Below are 26309 nucleotides of genomic sequence, written 5' to 3'. Positions count from 1 at the left end.
ATTCTTTTTCACTCATTAAAATGAGGAATTCTGGAATATTGGTTTCTAGTAAATGGTAACTTGTAGCTTGATGGATTTACTAACTGAAATGGTTGTTTTTTGTTCCTGATGCTGTGTAACTTAAAATTATACTTGGACTGTTCAATAGCATAGCTTATTAATTGATATTTTCAATTAGTAAATTTACTATCCTTACTTTATAGTAAGGATAGTAATACCTGCCTTATAGGTCTCTTTTGAGACTACACTTTGTCTGGCACACTTCTTCCCATGTTGTGGGCTCTCAATTTAATAATACAAAAAGCTAGAAGACCTAGTCATCTAGCACAATAGGCCTCTGTTGCCCCTTTTCCACTTTTTATTTTCTTGATAAGTAATTTATGAAGTTATATTTAAATGGCATTTTAATAGTTTCTATGCAGAAGGACTCAGGTCATTTGAAAAATGTCTGTTATAAAGATTTCATATAAAAATAATGGTCCTAATGAATAATAACCCAGAAATAGCTTTGTTAATTTTAATTGAACAATTTTGTGTTGCTTTTAGAGTGAAATCTAAACTGTATTGTGTATTTGCCTATAAACCTGAAAGCATTTGGCTGTGGACTTAATGGGTTTTTTTTGTTTGTTTTTTTAAATCACATTCTTAAGTGATAGAGGACATTCATAAGACTGATCAGTGAAGTTTTATTGATCCGTTGAGTTTTCCTTTTTAACCAAATTTGTTTTCATCTTCTCTGGTCATTTGCTTATTACTGATATGTTTTCCTACTTCTTCCCACTTCCATTTCCAGATGTTTTCCCTGTTATCTTAAAATCTCATAAACATTTATATAACATAATAACCTTGCATAAAAGTCTAAGAAGGCTTGTCACAGACATCACCTGACTACTTTCTTTCCTGGATATGTCCAGTTTCAGATTCCTGTAATTCAGATTTCCTACGCAGTTTAATTCTCATCCTTCTGATTCATGTTTCATACACATTCTCTGTGTATGTAGATATATTGGAGTCAGTGGATCAGAAGTTTTTACTTTTCAGTATGCCAATTTGCATTTGAGAAAACAGAGTTCAGTTCTCCTTAAGTGTTCTTCTGTACTGTTCTGGCAACTAGGAGTCTCTCTCTTGAGCCTTATACAACTCTTTGCCTACCCATTACCACATAAGGGAAAAAAAGAACTCTAATAGGAATACTTAACGATGAATAGGAAATCTACCAACGTAGCCAGACATCTTAGTTGAGAAGGGATAGTATTTCCAGTTTGAGGTAAGCGTATAAATAAAATAGCAATTGTCAAGATTTAAAACTCCTACAGATTTTAAAATCTGTAAAATCACTGAACGTAAACAACATGTACGTCAGTAGTTAACATAATATGCTTATTCATTAGAGCCATTGGTTAATGGAAATGGGTATCCATACTTTTTTTAAAAATGCAAGTTTGTTGAGATACATTCATCATACAATGCAACCAAAGTATACAATCAGTGGGTCACAGTATCATCACATTGTAGTGCATTCGTCACCACAATCAATTTTAGAAAATTTGTATTTTTAACCAAGGAAAAACAGTACTTTTCCACCTTTGGGGGTAGAAGACAAGAACCAGTTTATTTGATCTTTAATTCTAAAATCTGTTTCTGTTGTCCTGTATTGTCATCAGAACTCCAGCTCTGAATCCAGATACTTCAAAACTTTAATCACCTTGGCTTCCCAAACAAATTTCTGTCAGCTTCTTGGCTTTCTCAGTTGCACAGCCCCATCAGTCAGCCACTGGACCTCAAAATCTTGGTGTCATCTTTGGATGCTTTCCTCTTCTTTCATCTCTTTTTCCCCTTAGCCATCAAGCATGCCAAATCTTACTTTGATTAGTTTCCTTTTTCCTATCTAGTACCAGAGTCCAGACTCTTCATCAGAGCTAACACTTCCCAAATTGTATTCAGATCTATTTGGGAAATATTAATAGGTTCTGTAACCAAATGAGTTTGTCAAACACCGTATCATATCCCTCCAGCTAAACTAGAAGCTTCTTGAAGGTAGGGACCAAATCCTTTGCTTTCTGTTTATACCTCCATGACACCTGTGATGTAATGCATGCTCTGATTGACTTATATAGAAAGAAGGTAAATAAGATTTTCTCCAGGTTCCATGAGGATACACATTATTTATAAATATGCACTTGTAAACCTGCCTTTGTTCATGGGATTTATTGAATTTAAATTTATAACTGACTTTTAACTTGACCTTTTATAATTATGTAACATAATCTTTGTTTGATTTTTATTTATAAGGTACATCTTATTCAGGTTATGAAGCAGCAGTATATTCAGCTGCATCTTCCTACTACCAACAGCAGCAGCAGCAACAGAAGCAGGCAGCAGCAGCAGCAGCTGCTGCTGCTGCAACAGCTGCCTGGACAGGGACCACCTTTACTAAAAAAGCACCATTCCAAAATAAACAACTGAAACCAAAACAGCCTCCCAAACCACCCCAGATTCATTATTGTGATGTTTGTAAGATCAGCTGTGCTGGACCACAGGTATTTATGTTGTATATTGTATATTTTAACATGAGTCTTTAATGTAGTTATTTTTGATAGTTAAGTATGGTTAATCTTCTAAATCTTGTGCCTACAAACAAGGTTTACGTTTTCTCTCCTTTTGACTTAGAGGTAACGTCACACATATTTAGCTAACTGGTCATTTTCAAAAAGTTATTTGTTTGACACATGAGAATTCTATTTGGGAAAAAAATTGTAAATATGATTATGAATGTGAATGAAAGTGGGCAAATTGAACTTTTTCAGGAAGGATACTTTGCTCTTTAAAACTTTCCAAGTTTTGTATTCAAATTAATTGTGATCTGATGTGAGATTGAAATGTTTTTCTTTTCTTTCTTGCCATCTGTAACTTGTTTTGTAAAGCCTTTATACCAAACTCTTCTACTTAAGACAGTTGCTTACTGGTTTTCTTAGCTCTTCTTCAAGGTCTGTTTTGCATATGGAGAGTGTATAAAATTTTATAGCTGAAAAGGGCCTATAGAGGCAACTCAATTTTATACACTTGCATTAAGTATGAGAGGACTTTGTCAAATGTATTCTTTTTTGGAGCATCTAAATTGCAGAAGAAAAATGTCTTTCTGGTAGAAAACCTTCAAATAACTTTCTTCGATAATCTGTACTTTCCCAGGATTGCATTTCTAATGAGACTGACTTTTGTATAGGCTTTATTAGAATATTCTTTGTTTCTGTAGTCTCCTCTGAGGGGAATAGGAACTTTGGAAATAAGAGAAGTATAGGGAAGGGCCTTTTTCAAAAATATCAGCTAAGGAAGTATGCAAAAACTTTATTCCTTTTTTGCCTTTATTTGTTTTCTAGTTGCTAAATGTATAATTTAGGCATAAGTCTATTTGTGAAAACTAATGGGTTCAACTCCCCTTCCAACCATATTTATTATTAATTTTTGTGTCTAGTTTTTATATAAAAATTTGATAAGTTTGGCAGATAAAAGACATACTATTTGAAAAGACCAGATCTTGACTCCCTAGAGTGTCTTCTAGTTATTGCTGTCTTGCATCTCTGTCCATCTTTTTTTAATTTGCTGGATTAGTTCTGTCTACTTTCTAGTACTGAATTTTGGGGGTATTTCCAATTTCTGGTATTCCCTTGGTTACTGACACCAAATTAGGGAACATTTCAATATGTGTGGCTAGTTACATAAAACCATTCTCCCTATTTCAAGTATAATAGGAAATACTTTCCATTGAGATTACATGGGGAGAGCAGGATGGGTATTTTGGGAATGTTTGCAGGGATCTGAGTAACAATGAAAAGGAGCAAGAACGTTGGTGGTCTCAGTATTTGAAGAAATTTTCAGGCTCTGCAAAGACTGTCTAGAGAAGATGATGTCATAGGTGGCAAAGGCGGATCTAAGAGATTTATTGAATATGTAGGTGCCTGTATGAAAGGAAAGAACATGGTGCTAGGGTGGTTAAGTTAAAAGCAGAATTTAGAGTGAGTATATATGAGGCTGACCATTGAATTGGGGGGAGTTGAATGGTCATACAAGAGTAGACCAAGTGTACTCTACAAGTCAGAAGGCAGTGCCTTGAGGGATTCATGAGCCTTAAAAATGTCATTGAGATTGGGAGTTCGAATCTAGGTATGGCCATATGGAGAGGGCTAAGTAGGATCAGATTTAGGGGGACTGCAAAATTCTAGTCCTCATTGCCATGTGACCTTAGGCAGGCAGAGAGACCTTAATTAAGTCTTTCTGCTAAGTGCTTTCTGGAGCCACTAAAGTCACTGTAGATAATGAGAGGAGCATCAAAAGCCAGGGCCTTAGGGTCTCCCTCTTTTGTCTCAAAAACAGAAACTCTCCTTACCCATGCATAAGTTTCACTTGAAGAAAGTGTTCTCCTGTTTAAAAATTATAAAATCACTGTTTTAGGTAATTTCTGAGGTTCCTTTCACCTCTGAAATTCATAATGAAAATACAGTTTTATGCTAACCATATGTCTGTCTTAAACTACAATTTAAAAGAAAAAATATAAAAAAGAAATTATTTGGCATACTCCCCCAAAAAACTGCCCATCAATCCTTATCAGCTTCCTCATTTTGATCCTGCATTCCTCAGTCATCAACATGCAAGACAATTTTTAATACAGTTCCTACTTTTGTGGGCTAATATTGCAATAATACTCCTTTTCCTTGCAAATATATACAATTTTGACTCTTACGTATTAAACACACTTTTGTTCAGAGTGTCATGGATTCTATTTTAAAATGCATTCTGAATTAGCAAAGTCCATCTTACAAATAGTACAACGTGTTTGCAAAGAGTTGTTACCATTCTGTAACTTTTTATATTTTTTGCTCATAGGATAGGTATTCCCCCCTCCCCACCCCCATCTTAACCCTGTAACTAAGTAATTTCTTTGTGGAATGATTGCTTTCCATTCACATTCTCTATTTAATATTGTACATAAGCAGTAAAAGATGCAGACTCTTGTAAAGCAGTTACCTTATGTTAATGTAGCTATGCATGAAGGTGCTTTGTAAATTGAAGTATTGGACCAAATATATTATTCTTGGTAAACAAGGTATAGATGACCACAAATATTTCACGTGTAGGGAAACCCACATGCTGTTGTTCAACTGCTTTTAAAACTGTTTAGTGCTCTTGTTTAAGTATTAGAGATTAGAGAATTGAGTAATTTTAAATGATGTTAAAAGATTAGCAAAGCAAAATTTGTCCTTTTTGTTTGAAACAGACTTACAAAGAACATTTAGAAGGACAGAAACATAAAAAAAAAGAAGCTGCATTAAAAGCCTCACAAAATACCAGCAGCAGCAACAGTTCTACTCGTGGGACGCAAAATCAACTACGTTGTGAGCTCTGTGATGTGTCTTGTACAGGAGCAGATGCATACGCTGCCCACATTCGTGGTGCTAAGCATCAGAAAGTAGGTGTCTTTTTCCCACACATCCTTATGTCTTAACTCTGTTTTTTCCTTTTTGATGGCGGGTTTAAGAAAGGTGGCTTCAAATTTTGAAAACTTTGAGTGCATTATAAACCTTACTTATGTGCTAATATACATAAAGAGTATTCAAATAGTCATTGCTTGAAGTGGGGAATACTATACACACCTTTCTTCAGATTAAGCTAGATCATTTATTCCATTAATTAGAAATTGTCATCGTATTATCATTTTCCTCCTTTTGTCATGCTTAAGTCTAGATGGATATGTATGTGGCCAAGTGTTTTCATCTTTCTTCTTTAGTTTCCCCACCTGAGATGGAATATATTATCTATATCTGCTTCACATAGATACTGTGAAAGTAATGAGTTTTGTATATTAAAATATGTAACAGAAAAAAGACAACAGAGAAAATATAGTTTTGATTTTCATTTTAAAATGTTTTCAAAAAACTTTTTAAAAATCTATGCCATGAGTTTCTCTGACAAATGTGCTTTTGTGTTATAGGTGGTTAAATTACACACAAAACTTGGTAAACCCATTCCTTCAACAGAACCAAACGTTGTTAGCCAAGCTACTTCTTCAACAGCTGTATCTGCTTCAAAACCAATTGCCTCTACTTCAAGCATTGCAGCAAACAATTGTACTGTGAACACTTCATCAATTTCAACTTCTTCAGTGAAAGGTCTTACGACTACAGGAAACTCATCTCTTAATATCACATCCAACACTAAAGTATCAACAGTGCCTACAAATATGGCTGCCAAGAAAACATCTACACCCAAAATAAACTTTGTTGGCAAGTACTGAAGATTCTCTGTGTACCTCTAACTCCAATCAACGTTTGGTGTCCCTCCATCCTGTGACTCATCCTTCTGCTTGTGCTCTTATTGCTGTCACCGCCCTCCTCCGTACCTTGTTCCATCACTTATGTGTTCTGTTTTTTGTTTTTGTTTTTTTCTTGAATTTTTTATCTGTTCTCTACTGGTTTCTTCCTTTCAGCCAAACAGATATACCTGTGTCTTCCCTAGTCTTAGAAAATGATAACCCACAGACCTTTTCTTATCCTGTAATCCTCTCAAGCTGCTAACCTAATCTTACTTTCTCTGCTTCTCTACTTGCTGTCCAGTTCTCAGTCTGCTATAGTTTTCATACCACCATTTTCCGACTGCTTTCAGAAGTCACTGAAGACCTAATTGCCAAATCCGGTGTCCAGTTTTCATTGTTTTATCCTGTTGACACTTGTTAACATTTGAAACAGTTGACTATTATATCCTTCAAAGTCTTTTTTTTTTTTTTTTTTAACCTTGGCCCTTATTGTATCTGTTCTCTTTCCTCTAACATATTCTTCACATCCTTGTTGGAGTCTTTTTATTAAAATACATATAAAAATAGGTTAGTCCTCTGCTAAAAAATCTAGTGTCCTTCCCCTTGGCATATAGAATAAAGTTTGTTTTCCTTAATTATATCATACGACGCCCTTCACAGTCTGACCATTGCCTATATTTCCAGCCTCGTGTCTCACTAGACTACTTATGCAGTAATCCCTGTTGAATTCATGTCTTGTCCTTGAATTTATCATAGTCTTTTTTAATACCATGCTATTGTGTTTTTTGTACATGCTTTTTTTTTCTGTTTACAATATCATTCCCTTTTGCCTGACCAGTTAATACTCATTCTTTCAAAGCCCAGCTCAAGTGTCGCACCCTTTGTGAAGCCTTTCCTAACTAGATCAGGTTAAAGGGTAGCTGCTCCTTTCCTCTACATTCCCACAGTGCTCACTTCATACTTGTTACAACACTTAAACATTGTGTTATAATTATTTGTGTCTTCCCTTAAAATTGTGGGCTCCTCAACAGCAGCTACATTATCTTATTCTTATTATGGTACCAAAACTCTTATTATAGTACTTGAACCTATTTGGGAAAGAGAGATTTAAAGCAGAAAATTCATAATTAATATGGTGTTCTCTCAGACAGCTACCTGAAGTGTTAAGCTTAATTGACGATTAAAATGACAGCTATAATTTGTTACTTTTATTTCTGTTCTTTCTGTTTTTGAGGCTATTCATATTTGCACTTCAGGACAACAACAATAAAACTTTAAAATAACCCTTTTTTGCAAGTTTTTTGTTTTATTTCAGTGGGTAATAAGGTGAAAGAAGTAAGCATTGATAAAACTTGAATTGTTCTATTTTGTAATGGAAAACCTGGTTTGAACTTTTTTAAAAAAAAACAAGTTTTCAATGTAAACTAGTCATTGCACCTGTATTTTTTAGAAGGAATAAGTGCTATATTCATTTGTTTAACCACTAGGCAAGGAACTAGGGATACAAACATGAATTAGGCTTACTCCCTACTTTTTTAGGTACTTGCTGTTCACTTTTAGGTATTAGATATTATAGGAGCCAAGGTGGAGTGATTGTTGGATATTGGGAGATAGAGAAGGGGAGAATTCAAGAATGAAATTAGTTAATAAGATTGGAAAGCCGGGTAGTTTAAGTGATTCTTCAAAATTCTGATCTATTATATGTCAAGCAGGAGTTTGACCATTGGTAGAAAAAAGAAGAACTTTGTCTGAAGTTTTTACTCTATCAAGTTTATACATTTATACAACAAAATTTTAATTACTGCAATTCTTTTATGTTCTTTCAGGTGGTAATAAACTGCAGTCAACTGGAAATAAAGCAGAAGACTTAAAAGGAAATGAATGTGTTAAAAGTACTCCTGTCACTTCTGCTGTGCAGATTCCAGAAGTAAAACCAGACACGGTATCAGAACCAGTCACACCTGCATCTCTTGCTGCTTTGCAGAGCGATGTGCAGCCAGTGGGCCATGACTATGTGGAGGAGGTAACTGATTTGAGAATACTCATTGCTGTGATATTGGATAAAGGGTTATAATCAATTATATTTAAGATTTAGGTTACTAAAGAATTAATATCAACGGGTCTTTGTTAAAGGGTTTTTGTTTTTTGTTTTTTTGTTTTTACTTTTTATTTTGAAATAAATTCAAACTTACAGGACAGTTGCAAAAATAATACAAACCCCATACACAGAACTCCAGCCTACCCCAGCCCACCCTCCACCGATACCCAGATCTACCAACTTTAATATTTTGTCACTTTACCATTTCTTTCTTTCCCTCCCTATCATCCATCATCTCTTGCTCTGTCTTCTGAACATATGAGAGCAAGTTGCACACATCCTTGAACAAATAATGTAGTTCACATATACATTTCCTATGAACAAGAATATTCATTTGTGTAATCACATTAAATATAGTTAAGAAATTCAAGAAATTTAACATTGATATCAAAGTTACATTCTCTATTTCATTTTTTTCTTATGTCCCAATTGTGTCCTTTTGAGCCTTTTCTCTATTCTTAGTTCTCATCCTGGATCATCTGTGGCATTTAATTGTCATAATCTATTTAGACTGTCTTTTTTTTTTCAATTGTGGAAACATATATACAGCATAAATCTTCCCATTCCAACCATTCCCAAGCATTCCATTTAGTGGGATTAATCGCATTCACAATGTTGCAATGCCATCAACTTCCCACCATCCATTACTAGAAATTTCTCTTCACCCCGAACAGAAACCTTACACTCATTTCTTATTAACTCCCCATTGCCCCTTCTCATAACCCATACTCTACTTTTCATCTCTGTGATCATATTCTCTGATACTTTCTTTGTGTTTACTGTGGGGCTTAAATTTAACATCCTAAATATATAACCATCTTGTTTTCTTTGATTCCAACTTAACTTCAATAGGACACATAAACTATGTTCCTATACTCCTCCATTCTCCCACCTTTATGTAGTTCTTGTCAAAAATTACATATTTTACATTGAGTCCAAAACCACTGATTTATCATTACACTTTATGTATTTTAGATCCTGTAGGAAATAAATAGTGGAGTTACAAATCATAAATACAGTAATATTGGTATTTATATTTACCATGTGATCTTAACTGGAAATCTTTATTTCTTCATGTAGTTTCAATCAGTTGTTTAGTGTCCCTTCCTTTCAGCCTGCACAATTCCCTTTAGCATTTCTTATAGGACTGATCTACTGGTGATGAAGTCCCTGAGCTTTTGATTATCCGGGAATGTTTTCATCTCCCCCTCATTTTTAACCTCCAGATGTTTGTGAATTTTCTAAGTCTCTGATGGTTATCGACTTTTAATTATATTCCATTGTGGTTAGAGAATGTGCTTTGAATAATTTCAATTTTTAAAAAATTTATTGAGGCTTGTTTTATGTCCCAGCATATGGTCTATTCTGGAGAAAGTTCCGTGATCACTAGAGAAGAATGTGTATCCTAGTGATTTGGGATGTAATGTTCTATATATGTCTGTTAAATCCAGTTCATTTGTCAGATTGTTTAGGTTTTCAGTTTCCTTATTGGTCTTCTGTCTGGTTGATCCATCCATAGGAGAGAGTGATGTGTTGAAGCCTCCCACAATCACCGTGGAACCATCCATTGCTTCCTTCAGTTTTGCAGATTATTTTTTCCCCTCTCTCTCTTATTGTCCTTTACTGAACTAATATTGAATCTCTTTAGTACTGAACCTTTTTCTATATCTATCTCCTTTCTTTGTTTCTCTGTCGATAGGGCTCCCTTTAGTATCTGAAGTAGGGCAGGTCTTTTATTAGCAAAATCTCTCAGCATTTGTTTGTCTGTGAAAAATTTAAACGCTCCCTCAAATTTGAAGGAGAGCTTTGCTGGATAAAGTATTCTTGGTTGGAAATTTTTCTCTCTCAGGATTTTAAATATGTCATGCCACTGCCTTCTCGCCTCCATGGTGGCCACTGAGTAGTTGCTACTTAGTCTTATGTTGTTTCCTTTGTATGTGGTGAATTGCTTTTCTCTTGCTGCTTTCAGAACTTGCTCCTTCTCCTCAGTGTTTGACAGTCTGATCAGAATATGTCTTGGAGTGGGTTTATTTGGATTTCTTCTATTTGGAGTTGGCTGGGCATTTATGCTTTGTGTATTTATACTGTGTAGAAGGTTTGGGAAGTATTCCCCCAACAATTTCTTTGAATACTCTTTCTAGACCTTTACCCTTCTGTTCCCCTTCTGGGACACCAATGAGTCTTATATTTGGATGTTTTATTTTATCTATCATCCCTGAGGTCCATTTCGATTTTTTCAATTTTTTTCCCCATTCTTTCTTTTGTTCTTTCATTTTCCGTTCTGTGGTCCTCAAGGTTGCTGATTCATTGTTCAGCTTCCTCTAGTCTTGTCCTATGAGTATCCAGAATCTTTTTAATTTGGCCAGCAGTTTCTTTTATTTCCATAAGATCATCTATTTTTTCATTTACTCTTGCAATTTCTTCTTTATGCTCTTCTAGGGTCTTCTTCATGTCCTTTGTATCCTGTGCCATGTTCTCATTGTTTGTCTTTAGTTCTTTGATTGATTGCTCCAAGTACTGTGTCTGCTCTGATCTTTTGATTTGGGTGTTTGGGTTTGGGTTATTCATATCATCTGGTTTTTTCATATATTTTAAATTTTTCTGTTGTTTTTTGCCTCTTGGCATTTGCTTTGCTTCATAGGGTTCTTTCAGGATATGTAGAAATTATTCAAAGGCTAATCTCTAATTTGTCAGATCTACAGCTTGGTGGCATACACTTTCTCTAACCAGCAGATGGCGTCTGCAAGTCACCTATTCCCCTCAAGTCAGTTCTCTCCAACTTTGTCTTTGTGGTGTGTGGGGGTCTGATTCTTGTGGGATCCAGTTGGTGCACCAAGTTTGGGTGTGTTGTTGGTGCTGTCCGCCTGGAATGTGGGGCATGTGTCTGAGCGGTTAGGGAGGGAGGGAAGCTTTAATAATCAAACCTCCCAAGTGTTCCTGGAGATTCAAGGCTGTTGCAAAAGTCTAAACCTTCATTTCAGTCTCGCCACAGATTATATGTGCTGCTGACCCATAAGTCCTTGGTATTGGCGTATGGTCCCTGAGATTTCTGAGTGGGTCCCTCTTCCAAGCCGTGCCCTTCTAGGGCCTCTGCTGAGGATAGGTTGTGCTATATCACAAGTGCACACTGTCCCTCAAGGGAAGTTCTGGGCTGCCGGGCCGTGTAGTGGCGTTGCCAGCGTGCTGTAAGGATGGCTGAATGGGGCGTGTTAATATTCCCCCTTTCTGCACCGCTCCGCCTTCCCAGCTCCGGGGCAATTAGCTGTGGGTGCGCGAAAGGCTATTGTCCACGCTCGATATCGTGGCGTGTGCGTGTGTTGCTGGAAACACTTCCTGTCACACTGGGTTTTTTGGCATGTCTCTGGGCTGTGGCTCTGGCACCAGGCAGGAGCATTCCCAGCCCGCCGGGAAGATGGCTGCAAGGGGCGTGGTTTTTTTTCCCCTTTTGGCTCACCTCTTCCTTCCTCGCTCAGAGACAGTTAGCAGGTGTGCGAAAGGCTATCTTCAACGCCAGATATTGAGGCGGTCGCACAGCCTGTTCCTGTCGTGCTTTACTGTGTGGTTCTCGCTGCCGTATCTGTAGCTGCTTTGGGGTTTTTTTTTTAAAGAACTAGTCCGCCTCTAAATACCAACCCACGGTTTCCCCACACCACAGCATGGCTGTGGGATATTCAGGAGGCTTACTCACTCATTTAAGATCGCAGACTCCCAGTTTCACCAAGTGCACTGTCCCTGTGGATTTAGCAGACCTTGTCCAGCTGGTTCATCACTGGAACTGCTGTTCTGGGTCACTTTCTGGCTTTTATCTAGTATTTTTCACGGAGGTGTTTTTTTTTGCCCCGTCTCTCCTAGCCGCCATCTTGGGTTTTCCTGTTAAAGGTTTTTAAGAAAACATGCCCTCTATAAGTTTGTCTAAGTAATACCACAATGTTTTTGTTGACTTTTATATCCCTTTCCCTGCTGATTCCCTCACTGTAGTGTGAAGTAACTTTCCATTAAGTTGTCAGGCAATTGTGTAATGTATCCTTCAAGTATCTTGAAAATAAAAGTAAACAAATTGAGAGCAAAATTGTTGACAGAGAGCGCCATTCCTCTTTCTGATCACTTAGTTTCATGAATAAAATTAAGGTTGCTGACTTAACCAGATCCTATGAATTTGGTTTCTCAAACTGTTTCTGGCTTACAGGGATAACTATTGCTATAAATAAACTCAGTAAAATAAAGGAGTGATAGCTAATAGTGAGGGATCATCAGAGGGACTCGATAATTTTTGTTGTTAGCAGAAAGGCTAACATATAGTGGTGGAGCACTACTGTTTACCTTCATATTGTCACTACTATTGTAAGAACATATATAAGTTTGCTGAGTTTCAGGTTCTGGTCTACGTCTGTAGATTGGGATAGTCTCCCCAAAAGTTGTAAAGATTAGACAAAGTACCTAGCACAGTGCCTGGCATATAGTAGGTTTTTGATAAATATTTGTTCATTCTTTTCCCCATCAAGACAGATTGCATATTATTTAGCATTCTTTGTTTACTGAAGAGGCAAACTGGGAATGTAGTTGGCAAGTATATCACAAACAATTCTAATATAAAGTTGCAGTTTTTAAAAGATTAAAGGTCTGATTATCTAAAAGTATGCGCTCAGTCAGAACACCTTAATCCACAATGGTGCTCTATAACTAAAGTAATTCTAAACTTCAGATAATTTGGTTCAGAGCCAGTCTTAAAGGTAGCAGTAATAATTTGAACTTAGTATCCATTATAAATTTTATCATAACATCCTAGTCTACTTGTCTTCTCAACTGATTGTGTAGTTAGAAAAATTTGACCTTGATTTTCTGTAAAGTCGCATATATAAAATCTTGAGCTTTTAAAAAGTTATAGATCTTGCCATTCATGTTTTTTTCTTACCTCTCTGTTTTTCTTTATCAGAGAATCTGAAGGTTTAGGATTGAAGTCTTCAACTGTAACATTCCTGTTTAGATTCTTAAAATTTGTTTTTTCCCCACATTCAGGTACGAAATGATGAAGGAAAAGTAATTCGGTTCCATTGTAAATTATGCGAGTGCAGCTTTAATGATCCCAATGCTAAGGAGATGCATTTAAAAGGGCGAAGACACAGACTTCAATATAAAGTTAGTAAACTTTCAACTGTTACCTTCTTTTTTTTCACAGTTCAGAACGTTTGAGATGGTGAACAAAGTCTAAGCATAACTCACCCAATCCATGAACTCCCATTCTAAGATCCGTGTCTTGTTGATTAGGTTATTTATTGTTTTGCCTAAATAGTCTCAGGTATTTGGTTTTTATTTATTTGTTATACTTAAGTAAGTTCAATATAACTATATTCTCATTTTTAGTCACTGGCAAAATAAAACTGTATTGATGCTTAGATCAAGTAATCGTGAAGATATGTCAAGCAAAAGGAGTTTGAATAAGCTGTTAGTTTTCTACTCATATCCTTCATCATGGTAGAATTCCCACTAGAATAAATTTTTAGATGAGTTGATAAGCTGGAAAATTCCCACACTTATCTTACCCTTGGAATTCTTCATTCAAAAGTCTTCATGTGTTAGATCAAATCCAAATATTATATTTAAAGTTTTTAATTAGCCTGGACTCGTGTTCTAGTTTGATTCGAGTTTTCTTTTCTGTAGACAGGAGTGGTGAAAATTAAAACATAATCAAGTCTTTTAAAGGGCAATACATTTATATGAAAAGAAATGTTTTAACCCCCAACTCAGACATTTTAGAAACGGGCAAGTAAAGGAAAGTTAAATATCCATCAGTCCCCTAAGGATTTCCAATGACTTTCTGTTGGTCAGCACTAAGTTATGTACTTTTTACATACTAAGTATGTATTTTTAAACTTGTGTAATTAAGGATTTTTATTTCTCCATAATTGGGAATTTGCAACAAAGCTTTTATGGGTAAAGAATATATGGGATTGTATGATTCAAAATAAGTGTGGATTATTGGGGAGCATGGGGCTGCTACTTTTCTAAATGTTTTCTCTGTATTAACAGAAAAAAGTAAATCCAGATTTGCAAGTAGAAGTAAAGCCCAGTATTCGAGCAAGAAAGATTCAAGAAGAGAAAATGAGGAAGCAAATGCAAAAGGAGGAATATTGGCGACGACGAGAAGAGGAGGAACGCTGGAGAATGGAAATGCGGTAATATCTTAACTTTTAATAGCATATTAGTAAGTGGTTCAGTCAGTGGTTCAGTCTTTCTAAAAAGCGTAGCTATTCTGGATTATGTGACTCCCCTTTGTAGCAATCCAGATTTATTTAATGTACTTTGAATTTTCACTTTCCAGGAAGATCCTAGTTTTAGGTAAGTTTTGGCTATTCTGGTATTTGCCACAGCCTTGGTATTAGGAATTATGTGGTAAGTGGTATCTATACATATTAAATATATGAAGAAATAGTTTAATATTATAAGTAAATGTCTCAGTTTAAAACCAGCAAAATATATGGTTATCTGATTAAAAAAAAGAATCCTTAATATAAGATTTGATAGATTTTTAGACATTAATGCTTTTCTTCTATGTAAAGAAACTAGAGCTACAGAGGAGAAATGAGAAAACTCAAGTCATCTTCGGCATATTTTTTTAATATAAGTTTTAAGTTTTTTTGAGTTATAACTCATACCTTTAAATTGTAAAACTCAGTGGTTTTTTGCTAAATTCATAGCTGTGCAGTCAGTCATCACCACCAGCAATTTTAGAACACTTTTATCAACCCCACCCCACCCCCCCCGAAAAAAAATAACAAACCCAAATCTGTTAGCAGTCACTTCCCATTTTCACTCCAACCCCTTCCTCCAGTTCTAGGAAATCACTAATCCTGTTTTTTTGTCCCATAAATTTACCTATTCTGGACATTTTGTAAAATGGAATCACGCAATAATTTGGTATTTTGGGTCTAGCTTCTTAGCACATAGGATTTTAAGGTACATTCATTTCTAGCACTTACCGGTCAGTGTGTCATTCTTTTTATGGCTGAATGCTATTCCATTGTATGAATATGTCACTTTTCGTATTCATTTATCAGTTTGGGTTGTTTTCACTTTGGGGCTGTTATGAATAATAATGCTATGAATATTCTTGTACAAGTGTTTTAATGTTTCAAAATACATGCAGAAGCATACTGCCCTTTTCCATTTACATATCTTCAACATTTTTAAAAATTCAGTTAGGATTATTTCACCTTCTTTTCATGGAGGCATAGTATTTTCTTGTGTGGATTTAAAATTTGCTTTATGAACAGTCCCATGTGGTTAGACATTTAGGTTGTTTTCAGTATTTTCCCATTATTATTACATAGACCATCCTTGAGTCTGTATTATCGCATACATCATGATTGGTTATTAATAAAACCCCAGAAATGGAAACGTTTGATTGAAGGAGACCTGTATTTCTCCATTTACTAGACAGTATAACTTGGTGGTTCTCAAAATTAATGGTTTCAGGACTCCTTTAGACTTCAAAGAGCTTTTGTTTATGTTATATCTGTTAAGGCTTACTGTTTTAGAAATTAAATCTTGAAATTTTAAACAATATTAACTTATTGAAAAATAATATTCTAACTGCTCTTGTTGAAATATAGTTGAATAAACTACATTTAATAATAATTACATATATTTAATAAGTAGAATTAGATTTAAAAATAACTATAAAATAACTATATTTCTTTCCCCAAATAGTGAGAAGAATGGCATTGTTATACATTTTTGCAAATCTCTATAATGTCTGACTTAAGAGAAGGCAGCAGCATTCTCATATCTGCTTCCATGTTCAGTCTTTTGTGATATCACATGTTACATGGCCTCTGGAAAATTCCACTGTATATTCATGAGTATGACAGTGGAAAAGGCAGATAATACTTTGGTATTAATATGAAATTATTTTTTACCTCATGGACCCCCTTTAAAGGGTTTCAAGAACCACAAGAGGGCTTCAGACCTTGCTTTGAGCACTGCTACTATAACTTATTAAAATCTCTTGTCAGTCAGTTAATGAAACATGATAGCCATTTTTTTCCCATTTGAATTGTTCTTATTAATGGCAAATTGGATTTTCATTTTGTTTGGCCATTTGTATTTTTTCTGTGGTCAATTGCCTATTTGTCCATTTTTTACTTATCTCTTAATGATTTGTACAGTCACTTCTTATAATGTAGCTGTTTACCCTTTATTATGTACTATTTTTTGTTTTTGTTATTTGTCAATTTTTACGTTTATGTATTTTGTTCTATCAGCCTTGTCCTTGATGAAGTTTCTGCCTTTGTATTCCATTGGAAGCTCAACTTTATACCTAGAGTATATAGTTATTTCCTCTTTCATTGATATATCAAATGTTTATTAAGTACCTACTATGTGCCAGGTATTTTTAGAAACTGAGTATATATTGGATAAACATGAATAAAGGTCTGCCCTTACTTAACTTAAACATCTTTAGCAGTAACAGTTAACTATTGGAAACTAGAAGGAACATGGTTTTCCAGAGCCTTCAAGCTGTTGTTTGTTATTCATTTTCCCTCAAGACCTGTCAGTCCTCACTTGGATGACCTAAAAAGAACTGCTTATTCCTAATCTGAGGAAAGCATTAATTTTATGTAGTGATATCCGAGAAGTGCTTCTTTCTTATGTTTTGTGTTAAACTGATTTGCCTAATACACCTATTGCTACCAAAATTTGCTTTAGACATGTGGTTTCCCTTAGGAGTTATTGCTGTCCTACTTTGAAAGTGAGGTTAAAACAGAGAGGGATGGTGAAAAAGCAATTAGATCTGATTCTGAAAATGTTGACCATAAAGCAGAGGCTGCATACTGGGTGCCCAGAGTCCAAATACAGCCCTTGGGTGTGTTTTATGTTCGGTATACATAGTTTTTAAAATTCACAAACATCCTGATGACCTTGACAATAGAGCCTGTTATTCTCTTTTGGCAGCAGTTAGCTGGTACCAATAGCAGCTGTCATCTCTTGCCAGGACATGTGCTCTATTTTACCATAGTCCCCACCATAGTGTGTTTATAACAATGAGACTGTCGCTTACTATTTATCACTAAGCCTGCACTGTTGTTTCTCTTCATAGTGGAGAAATTTCTTTGTCTATGTCTGTATTATACCAAATGGAGAAATGAAAGGCAGTCCAACATGCTCTAGTCTCTAAGGAAAAAATTGGGGAGCTCATTTCTTTGGGGGCATGAAGAGAATTCCTGAATGTCTTCAGCGCTTCAGGTCTTTCACTCACATGATTACTCTTCTGGCCCCTTTAGATTGAGCATTGAAGCTTATAGTCACTATTGAAACTCAGAGGTTTCTTGGCTGAGTCTTTCTACCTTGTCCTCAGGTTGTGAAAATTTGTTCTGCTTTTCTCTTTGTTTTCTCACCTTCTCTTTTCAATTCTCTTAACTTCCATTTGCTTTTAAATAAAAGCAATAAGGGAGGAAGAAAGGTATTAGCTATGCTGATGCAGGGTTTTTCTCTTTTTTGGGTTTGCTTGTTTGTTTTTTTAATTCTATTTATTGATGCAAGTTCTTTGTATTTTTCCTTGTGTGCTTAGAATAGCATTCTTTATTTTTCAGACGTTATGAAGAGGACATGTACTGGAGAAGAATGGAGGAGGAACAGCATCATTGGGATGATCGCCGCCGAATGCCCGATGGAGGCTATCCACACGGTCCTCCAGGCCCACTCGGTCTTCTTGGAGTCCGACCAGGCATGCCTCCTCAGCCACAGGGTCCTGCAGTGAGTGTCCTCTTCGCTTATAGGGGGAAGTTTTAAGGATGGTTCATCATTAGAAGACAACAATTTGGGATGATCCCATTTTAGACTTAATCTCATATCCGTTTTTCATCTGAGTTAGAGTTTTTCTACCTTTTATTACAGATTCTCATTTCCAGTGTTTTTATATATAAGGACTTCATAGAGTTTTCATGAATCTTTTCTTATTTTCAGGATAAGCTACATGGGAGCAAAGTTTCTTATGCCAGCTGTTCTTTCACATAAGAGACTTTCTTGCCTTTGTTGTTAGATTAGTAGAGGGATACAAAGTTTTCTGCTTAGCCTTCAAAATTATTATTCGCCATTACCTGTGGTCTAGAATCCTTTTTCTTCTCCAAATCCTTAATATTTGAAACATACTTCTCTAAAATGAGTGAAGGATAACAGATGAATAAATGGTTCAAGATGAGCCACCACAGTTGATGTGCTAGGAAGAATATAGAAAAGATCTGCATCTTGAGAATTTGTTATTGTGGAAGCTGGGTAAAGTGCAAAACATTTTAAGTTCAGAATATGGAAAATGAGGATTTTTTCTTTTGTTTTCTAGAAAGCAGTTTTAAGAACAAGGCACTCTTTATAACCTATTCTCTTTCTCATTTGTCTTTGCACAAAGCCTTAACAATTATAAAACTTGAATTATTGAAAGCAAAGAAAGTTTCAGAATCACTGGTTTTTAAATTTGGGCAAAAAGCATTTTTAATGGCTTATTTATTTTTTTATTTTTTGTCGTGTTTTATTTTATTTTATTTTTTTACATTTTATTTTGAAATAAATTCAAAGTTATAGGAACAGTTGCAAAAACAATACAAACCCCATGCACAGAACTCCAGCATTCCCTGACACCGCCGCATTACCCTGATCCACTAACTTTAACATGTTGTCACACTATTTCTTTCCCTCCCTCCCTCCCTATCTCCCTGTCTATCATCCATCGTCTATTGCTCTGTCTTCTGAACATATGAGAGCTAGCTGCACATATCCTTGAACAAACACTGTAATTCACATATACAATTCCCATGAACAAGAACATTTTTTTAGGCAATCCCATTAAGCGCAGCTAAGAAGTTCAAGAGATTCAACAATGATACAAAGCTTACATTCTATATTTCCTTATGTCTCAACTGTGTCCCTTTGAGCCTCCTGTCCTCCATCCTCAGATCCCATCCAGGGTCATCCTTGGCATTCAATTGTCATCTATTCAGACTTTCTTTTTTTTTTTCCCTCAATTGTGGAAACATATATACAGCCCAAATCTTCTCTTTCCACCCCCTCCCTAGCATTCCATTAGTGGGATTAATCACATTTAGAATGTTGTAATGCTATCTCCTTCCCCCCATCCATTATTAGAAATTTCCCTTCACCTCAAACAGCAACCCTACACTCATTTCTTCACTCCCCATTGCCCTTTCCCCCATTTCTCTTAACCCATACTCTACTTTTCATCTCTATGGTCATATTCTCTAATAATTTCTTTGTGTTTACTGGGGGGCTTAAAATTAACCTCTTAAATTCATAACAATCTTGTTTTTTTTTTGATAGCACCTTCACTTCAATAGGACATATAAACTATGTTCCTATACTCCTCCATTCCCTCACCTTTATATACTTGTCTAAAATTACATATTTTACTTTGAGTTCAAAACCACTGATTTGTCATTAGAGTTTGTGTATTTTATGTCATGTAGGAAGTAAATAGTGGAGTTACAATTCAAAAATTATTGACTTCTATTTGTATTCCATTGTGGTCAGAGATTGTGCTTGGAATATGTTCAATTTTTTTATTATTATTATTTTTTATTTTTAATTTATTGAGGATTGTTTTATGTCCCAGCATATGGTCCCTTCTGGAGAAAGATCCATGATCACTAGAGAAAAATGAGTGTCCTGGTGATTTGGGATGTAAGGTTCTATATATGTCTGTTAAAATTCTCTATATCTCTTTCTCCTTTCTTTGTTTCTCTGTCGGTAGGGCTCCCTTTAGTATCTGAAGTAGGGCGGGTCTTGTATTGACAAACTCTCTCAGCATTTGTTTGTCTGTGAAAAATTTAAGCTCTCCCTCAAATTTGAAGGAGAGTTTTGCTGGATAAAGTATTCTTGGTTGGAAATTTTTCTCTCAGAATTTTAAATCTGTCATGCCACTGCCTTCTCCCCTCCATGGTGGCTGCTGAGTAGTCACAACTTAGTCTTATGTTGTTTCCTTTGTATGTGGTGAATTGCTTTTCTCTTGCTGTTTTCAGAACTTGCTCCTTCTCTTCGGTATTTGACAGTCTGATCAGAATATGTCTTGGAGTGGGTTTATTTGGATTTCTTCTATTTGGAGTTCGCTGGACATTTATGCTTTGTGTATTTATCTTGTTTAGAAGGTTTGGGGAGTATTCCCCAACAATTTCTTTGAATACTCTTTCTAGACCTTTACCCAGGGGAACTTCTGGGACTCCAGTGAGTCTTAAATTTGGATGTTTTATTTTAGCTATCGTATCCCTGAGATCCTTTTCAAGTTTTTTGATTTTCTCCATTCTTTCTTTTGTTCTTTCATTTTCTGTTCTGTGGTCTTCAAGGAGGCTGAGTCGTTGTTCAGCTTCCTCTAATCTTGTATTATGAGTATCCAGAGTCTTTTTAATTTGGCCAGCAATTTCTTTTATTTCCATAAGATCTTCTGTTTTTTTATTTAATCTTGCCATTTCTTCTTTATGTTCTTCTAGGGTCTTCTTTATGTCCCTTTTATCCTGTTCCATGGTCTTCATGTCTTTTATATCGTGTGCCATGTTTTCTTTCCTCAGTTGTGATTGTTTTGATTAATTGTGCCAAGTACTGTGTCTCTTCTGATATTTTGATTTGGGTGTTTGGGATCGGGTTCTCCATATCATCTGATTTTATCATATGCATTAAGATTTTCTGTTGTTTTTGGCCTCTTGGCATTTGCTTTGCTTGATAGGATTCTTTCAAGTTGTAAAAAAAAAAATGCCAATCTAATTTTTCAGAAATACAAGTTGGTGGCTTACACTTTCTTCAACTAACCAGCAGATGGCATCTGTGAGTCACCTATAGTCCTCATGTCAGTTCTCCCCAACTCTGTGGTGTGTGGGGAAATGATTTTTGTGGGGTTCAGTTGGTGAACTCAGTTTGGGTTTGTTGTTGGAGCTGTCCGTCCTGAACATGGTGCGTGTGTCTGGGTGGTTAGGGAGGCAGGGCCGCTTTAATATTCAAACCTCCCAGGTGTTCCCGGAGAGTCAAGGCTGTTGCAAGAGTCTAAGCCTTCATTTCAGTTTTGCCCCAGGTTTTCTCTGTCTCTGACCCACAGACCACCAGCATTGACATAGCGTCTCTGGGTTTTCTGAGCAGGCCCTCCTTCTCGGCTGTGATCTTCCAGGACCTCTGCTGAGGGAAGGCTGTGCTACGTCACTAGTGCACATCGTCCCTCAAGGGAAGCCCCGGGCTGCCGGGCCGCCGGCCCGTACTGGGGCGCGCTCTGCCTGATGCAAAGATTAGCCTTTAATTCTTGACTGGCATAAGTTCTGAATGAAAGGCAGGTAGTAGAGCTGGGCCCCACCCCTTTCCTCTTAGAGAAGACAGACACCCTATGGTGAAGGTCATTAGCATTTCATTGGTCTCTCTCTGCCTGTGCCACACACCTGTCTGGGTCACAGAACTGGGAACTGAAAATGGTCGAGGCTTTCTCCACTTAGTTGAAAAAGGAACAGAGCTAGTCTGAGGCGACCCTCCGGCTCTCCAAGGTCAGTAGTCACCCAAAGCCTCTATCTACTTGTTGGGGATTAGTACCTCGTAGTGAGCAGTTCACACTCACTAATTAAAACCCCAGTTGGAGCTCAGCTGAGTTATATTCACTCACTGGGAAAAAGCTTCTCTCTGGCACCACCAGGCTTTGTAGCTTGGGCTGTGGGGGAGGGGTTTCCCGATTTGGATCTGCAGTTCTTACTTACAGATTTTATGCTGTGATCTGAGGCATTCCTCCCAATTCAGGTTGGTGTATGATGAGTGGACGGTCACATCTATCCCCCTGCAGTTATTCCAGATTATTTACTAGCTGTTTCTGGTTTTTTTAGTTGTTCCAGGGGGACTACTTAGCTTCCACTCCTGTCTATGCTGCCATCTTAGATCCTCTCTGTCATGTTTTATTTTATTTAAATAGTGTTGTTTTTAATTCCTTTTTAAGTTTTTATAATATTAAATGGCATTTTAAAAGAGTATTTATGTATCATAAGACCCTCCTTCTTAAGTGTTTTCATTTATCCTTGTTTGTGTTCATCCTTGCCATGACCATATATATCATAGTACTAAGATAATAGTTAAATATCATAATTCTGTGTTTTAAATGTTTGAGTTAATATTCAGGGTTATTTTCTGATTGATTCAAAGCCTTGTGTTTAGGACTGCATAAAAACAAAACTAGAATGTGTCCAAAATATTAGATTTGCAAGTACTTAATCTCACTTCACATTACTTCTTACACAATTCATCATTCAGTATACCCATGTCATTTCACAATTCTACATTGTTATCCTACATAATTTCAGTTGTAAGTCTTGTTCAGAATCTTGACTCTTTGCTGAATTATGTGCCAAAATGACCATATAAAGTATTTCATTTTCCACTATGAGTTTTCTGATGTGAAATCAAGCTGCATATGTTTCTAAATTGACTTTATGATTCCTGTTTTCTCAGCATAAGAATAGTATTGCTTAAGGAATGAGTGATCACTGAAAACATGCCTTCATCCATGACACAAATAAGGGCTTAATACAGTGTGAATTCTCACTTGCCCTACAAGTGGTGCTGTATGAATGAATGATTTTGTATGCCTTTTCATGAATTATCTAGCACTCCCTCAAGGAGCTTCATCCTCTGGTAAAAACCTCTCCATCAGTTGGAGCAGTGGATAAAGACACATCCACTTTCATTACATGTATATTATGGTTCTCTCACATTGTATATCATCAGATCATCTTACTAATGTTTTATTTATTGTGAACTTATTTTTTTTATTATGAACTTTAACATATATACGTAACTGATAACTTTCAAAGTATTATTTCACAAGTTGTTAGAGAGCAAATTTCAAAGAATATCATGAGTCACAGTTCCACAACTGTGGAGCTCCAGTGGCGCAATCAGTTAGTGCATGGTACTTATAAAAAGCATTTTTATAACCATAGGTTATGTGTATTATAATTTTACCTTTTTTTGAAGCAAAGTGTACATACATGCAGCAAACATATATAGTCTTGATAATATAACTTCCCATAGTTTGTACTTTCATTTTTACTAAATGGGAGTAAAGGGGAAGATAAGTAGTTTAAATGGACAGTTTACATAATTAACTTTCTACTGAAAAGATGTGACAAATACATGTGTAGTTGAAACTTAATAGTTTACTTTTGCTTAGGAAACATTTTTTTTTAAGTGAACAACTTTTTCTCTGTAGCCCTTACGTCGTCCTGACTCATCTGATGACCGTTACGTAATGACAAAACATGCAACCATTTATCCAACTGAAGAGGAGTTACAGGCAGTTCAGAAAATTGTTTCTATCACTGAACGTGCCTTAAAACTTGTTTCAGACAGTTTGTCTGAACATGAGAAGAGCAAGAGCAAAGAGGGAGATGATAAGAAAGAGGGAGGTAAAGACAGGTGGGTTTTTAAAGTTACTTTGTATATTTTTATTTTTCCTTATATTGATTTCTTATACTTGTAAATAAAGTTAAAAGAGTGGTGACTCTTTGGTGTGAGAGTAAATGTCTTACTATGCTTGTGTTAAATTTGTTTGTGTATGGGCTGCTTTTTGATAAAATGAGAAATACACAGTTCTATCAACCTATACAGTCCTAACTTTATAACCACTCATGTTATTTACGTTTATATAAAACTATGTTGAATCCATTTTTATATCAGTCCTTTTAGTTTTCCACTTATGTTCAGCTACTTTTCATTTAATATTTATTTGTTGCATGTGTCCCACATTTATCTTTGTTTTAGTGACTCCTTTTTAACTTAAAGAATGAATAAGTCAGAGCCTTAGAATCATCTTTGATACCATGTTTGCATTATGATCTTTAACTCTGACTTTTCTTTACCATTTGAAAATATTTTTGTATTATATTAAACATGACTTAAAATTTGAATTTGTAAAGAGAAAAGCAGCATTGTTAGTATGCGTTGCTTTGTAGATTTATTTACCTGTCCATGTATCTTATCTAGATGAAGTATAGTTCTAAAACTACTGAATGTTTTTCTTCTGTAGTTGATAAAAATTTTAACATTATAGAAGTTATTCCATGTACTACTGTGTGTTTAGAAGATAGGGTTCTGGTTGAGAAGAGAAATGTCATATTACATAATTTGATTTGACTGCAGAGCTTTGAAAGGAGTTTTGCGAGTGGGAGTATTGGCAAAAGGATTGCTTCTCCGAGGAGATAGAAATGTCAACCTTGTTTTGCTGTGCTCGGAGAAACCTTCAAAGACATTATTAAGCCGGATTGCAGAAAACCTTCCGAAACAGCTTGCTGTAAGTATTGTGGAAATGCTAATTTTTACCCCGTGTCTGGTTCAAACGTTTTTAGGAGGACTGTTTTATTTAAACCTAAGCCAAACCTTTAAAATTTTTTGCTTCACTTTCCATATGAGTTTTTTGCTTGATTGTGCAAGCTGGTAGAACTATTTTCTACTATATCTTTTTAGGTTTTATAGTGCTTGCATTTGGCATGAAGCCGTCTTGCTAATTTATTTTAAAATGTAACATTGCAGCATAATGTTCTTCTTGTCCTATTCTTTTTTTTCAAGATTTGAATCATAAGATAGAAGGCAGTTGTTCCAGGACAAAAGTAATTTTTTTTTTTAATAATAAAACACACATATAGTAGGCGCAAATGTTTTTTTTCATTCGTGAACCTTTTGCTAATTTAGTTGAATACAAACATTTAATAAAATATACTAACTAAAATAAATTGAGTCTCTTATGGATTTCCCCAGCTTTGTTGTGAGTCTTCGTTTTCCTACACGTTTATAGTGGTAGGAATTACTTCTGTTTCCATTCAGCAAATCATGGCAATGCACAATTAATAGAACATCTTCCTTTTGGTCCTAAAAAACAAACTTTTTTTTTTCAATTTTTTAGTTTTTAGTATTTTATATATCAACTTATCAATGACTTAAGATTTAAAATTAGGATTCCTTGAATAATTTAAGGTATAAAATTTATTTCAAAGCCTTATAATTTAGACATTCTAAATTCAAGGATCAACATTTCATTGGTCGTGTGTATTTTACAGTTAATAGAATATTACACGACCACAGCAGAGCAACTGATAAAAAAAAAAAAGTGGCAGTGAGGCATAGTATTGCCCTTAAGCTCTGACAATTCCAGCACTTACTGTTGTTTGTTTTATATCACTGCTAATTCAGATATAAAATTTCTTACTGTGAATAAATGTTTGCTTAGGAAACATTTAAGTATCAGGAGCCAGCATAACTGGCATTATGTGTCTACCTCTTACCCCTCTATTGAGGCTGCTAAGGGCAATGAGGGGGCAGAAGAAAAGGTTTGTGGGCTTTGGAAAAATTATAGAATTTGCAAGAAAAGTCTTGATCCTAATTATTCATAGGAAAAGTGCGAATTAGGAATGTTAATCTTAACTAATTAATTAACAGCTAACCATTTAAGCTAATACTCTTAATTTCTTTAAGAATTTAATACTCTTAAATTCTTTAAGTTAAAAAGGAGTCTTAAATAAGAATACTCTGTCCAAGTCATTCGGTTCTTAATATACAAATGGATAATCAAGAGAACTAAAACTAATAATAGTAATAGTTAATATTTATATAGTACTTACTGTATACCAGATACTGTTTTAAGTGCTTTATATAGTTAATTCATTTAATCATCTGACAACTATATAAGTTAGGTACATTTATTACCATTTTATAGAAACAGCACAGAGGAGTTAAATAACTTAACCATCTTCACATTCCTAGTAAAGTAGCAGAGCTAGGATTCAAACATAGATGTTATATTGTAAATGATACATGTAATTTCTGTAGTCTTTATTTGTTCATATAAACTGGGAGTTTTCATATGTCTACCAAATCTCAGTTGATTCT

General features: G+C 35.5%; 1 protein-coding gene across 2 annotated transcripts in view; it reads left to right on the top strand.

Annotated features, from left to right (window-relative positions):
* Nucleotides 1-26309, top strand: part of ZFR (zinc finger RNA binding protein) — a 107506-nt gene that overhangs the window by 42424 nt on the left and 38773 nt on the right. For both annotated transcript variants that reach the window (XR_005210901.1, XM_037798809.1), the window contains exons 6-14: nt 2293-2540; nt 5273-5464; nt 5987-6278; nt 8134-8330; nt 13422-13541; nt 14433-14578; nt 17996-18158; nt 23638-23843; nt 24567-24717. Coding sequence is in view for 1 of the 2 variants with exons in the window: in XM_037798809.1 (XP_037654737.1) it covers nt 2293-2540; nt 5273-5464; nt 5987-6278; nt 8134-8330; nt 13422-13541; nt 14433-14578; nt 17996-18158; nt 23638-23843; nt 24567-24717 (1715 nt within the window). In the remaining variant the exon portion in view is untranslated. The remainder of the gene's footprint in view (nt 1-2292; nt 2541-5272; nt 5465-5986; nt 6279-8133; nt 8331-13421; nt 13542-14432; nt 14579-17995; nt 18159-23637; nt 23844-24566; nt 24718-26309) is intronic.

The sequence above is a fragment of the Choloepus didactylus genome, chromosome 11 (assembly GCF_015220235.1).
Source record: "Choloepus didactylus isolate mChoDid1 chromosome 11, mChoDid1.pri, whole genome shotgun sequence".
In the NCBI taxonomy this organism is placed as follows: Eukaryota; Metazoa; Chordata; class Mammalia; order Pilosa; family Megalonychidae; genus Choloepus; species Choloepus didactylus.
This window is presented reverse-complemented; position numbering and strand designations above follow the sequence as displayed.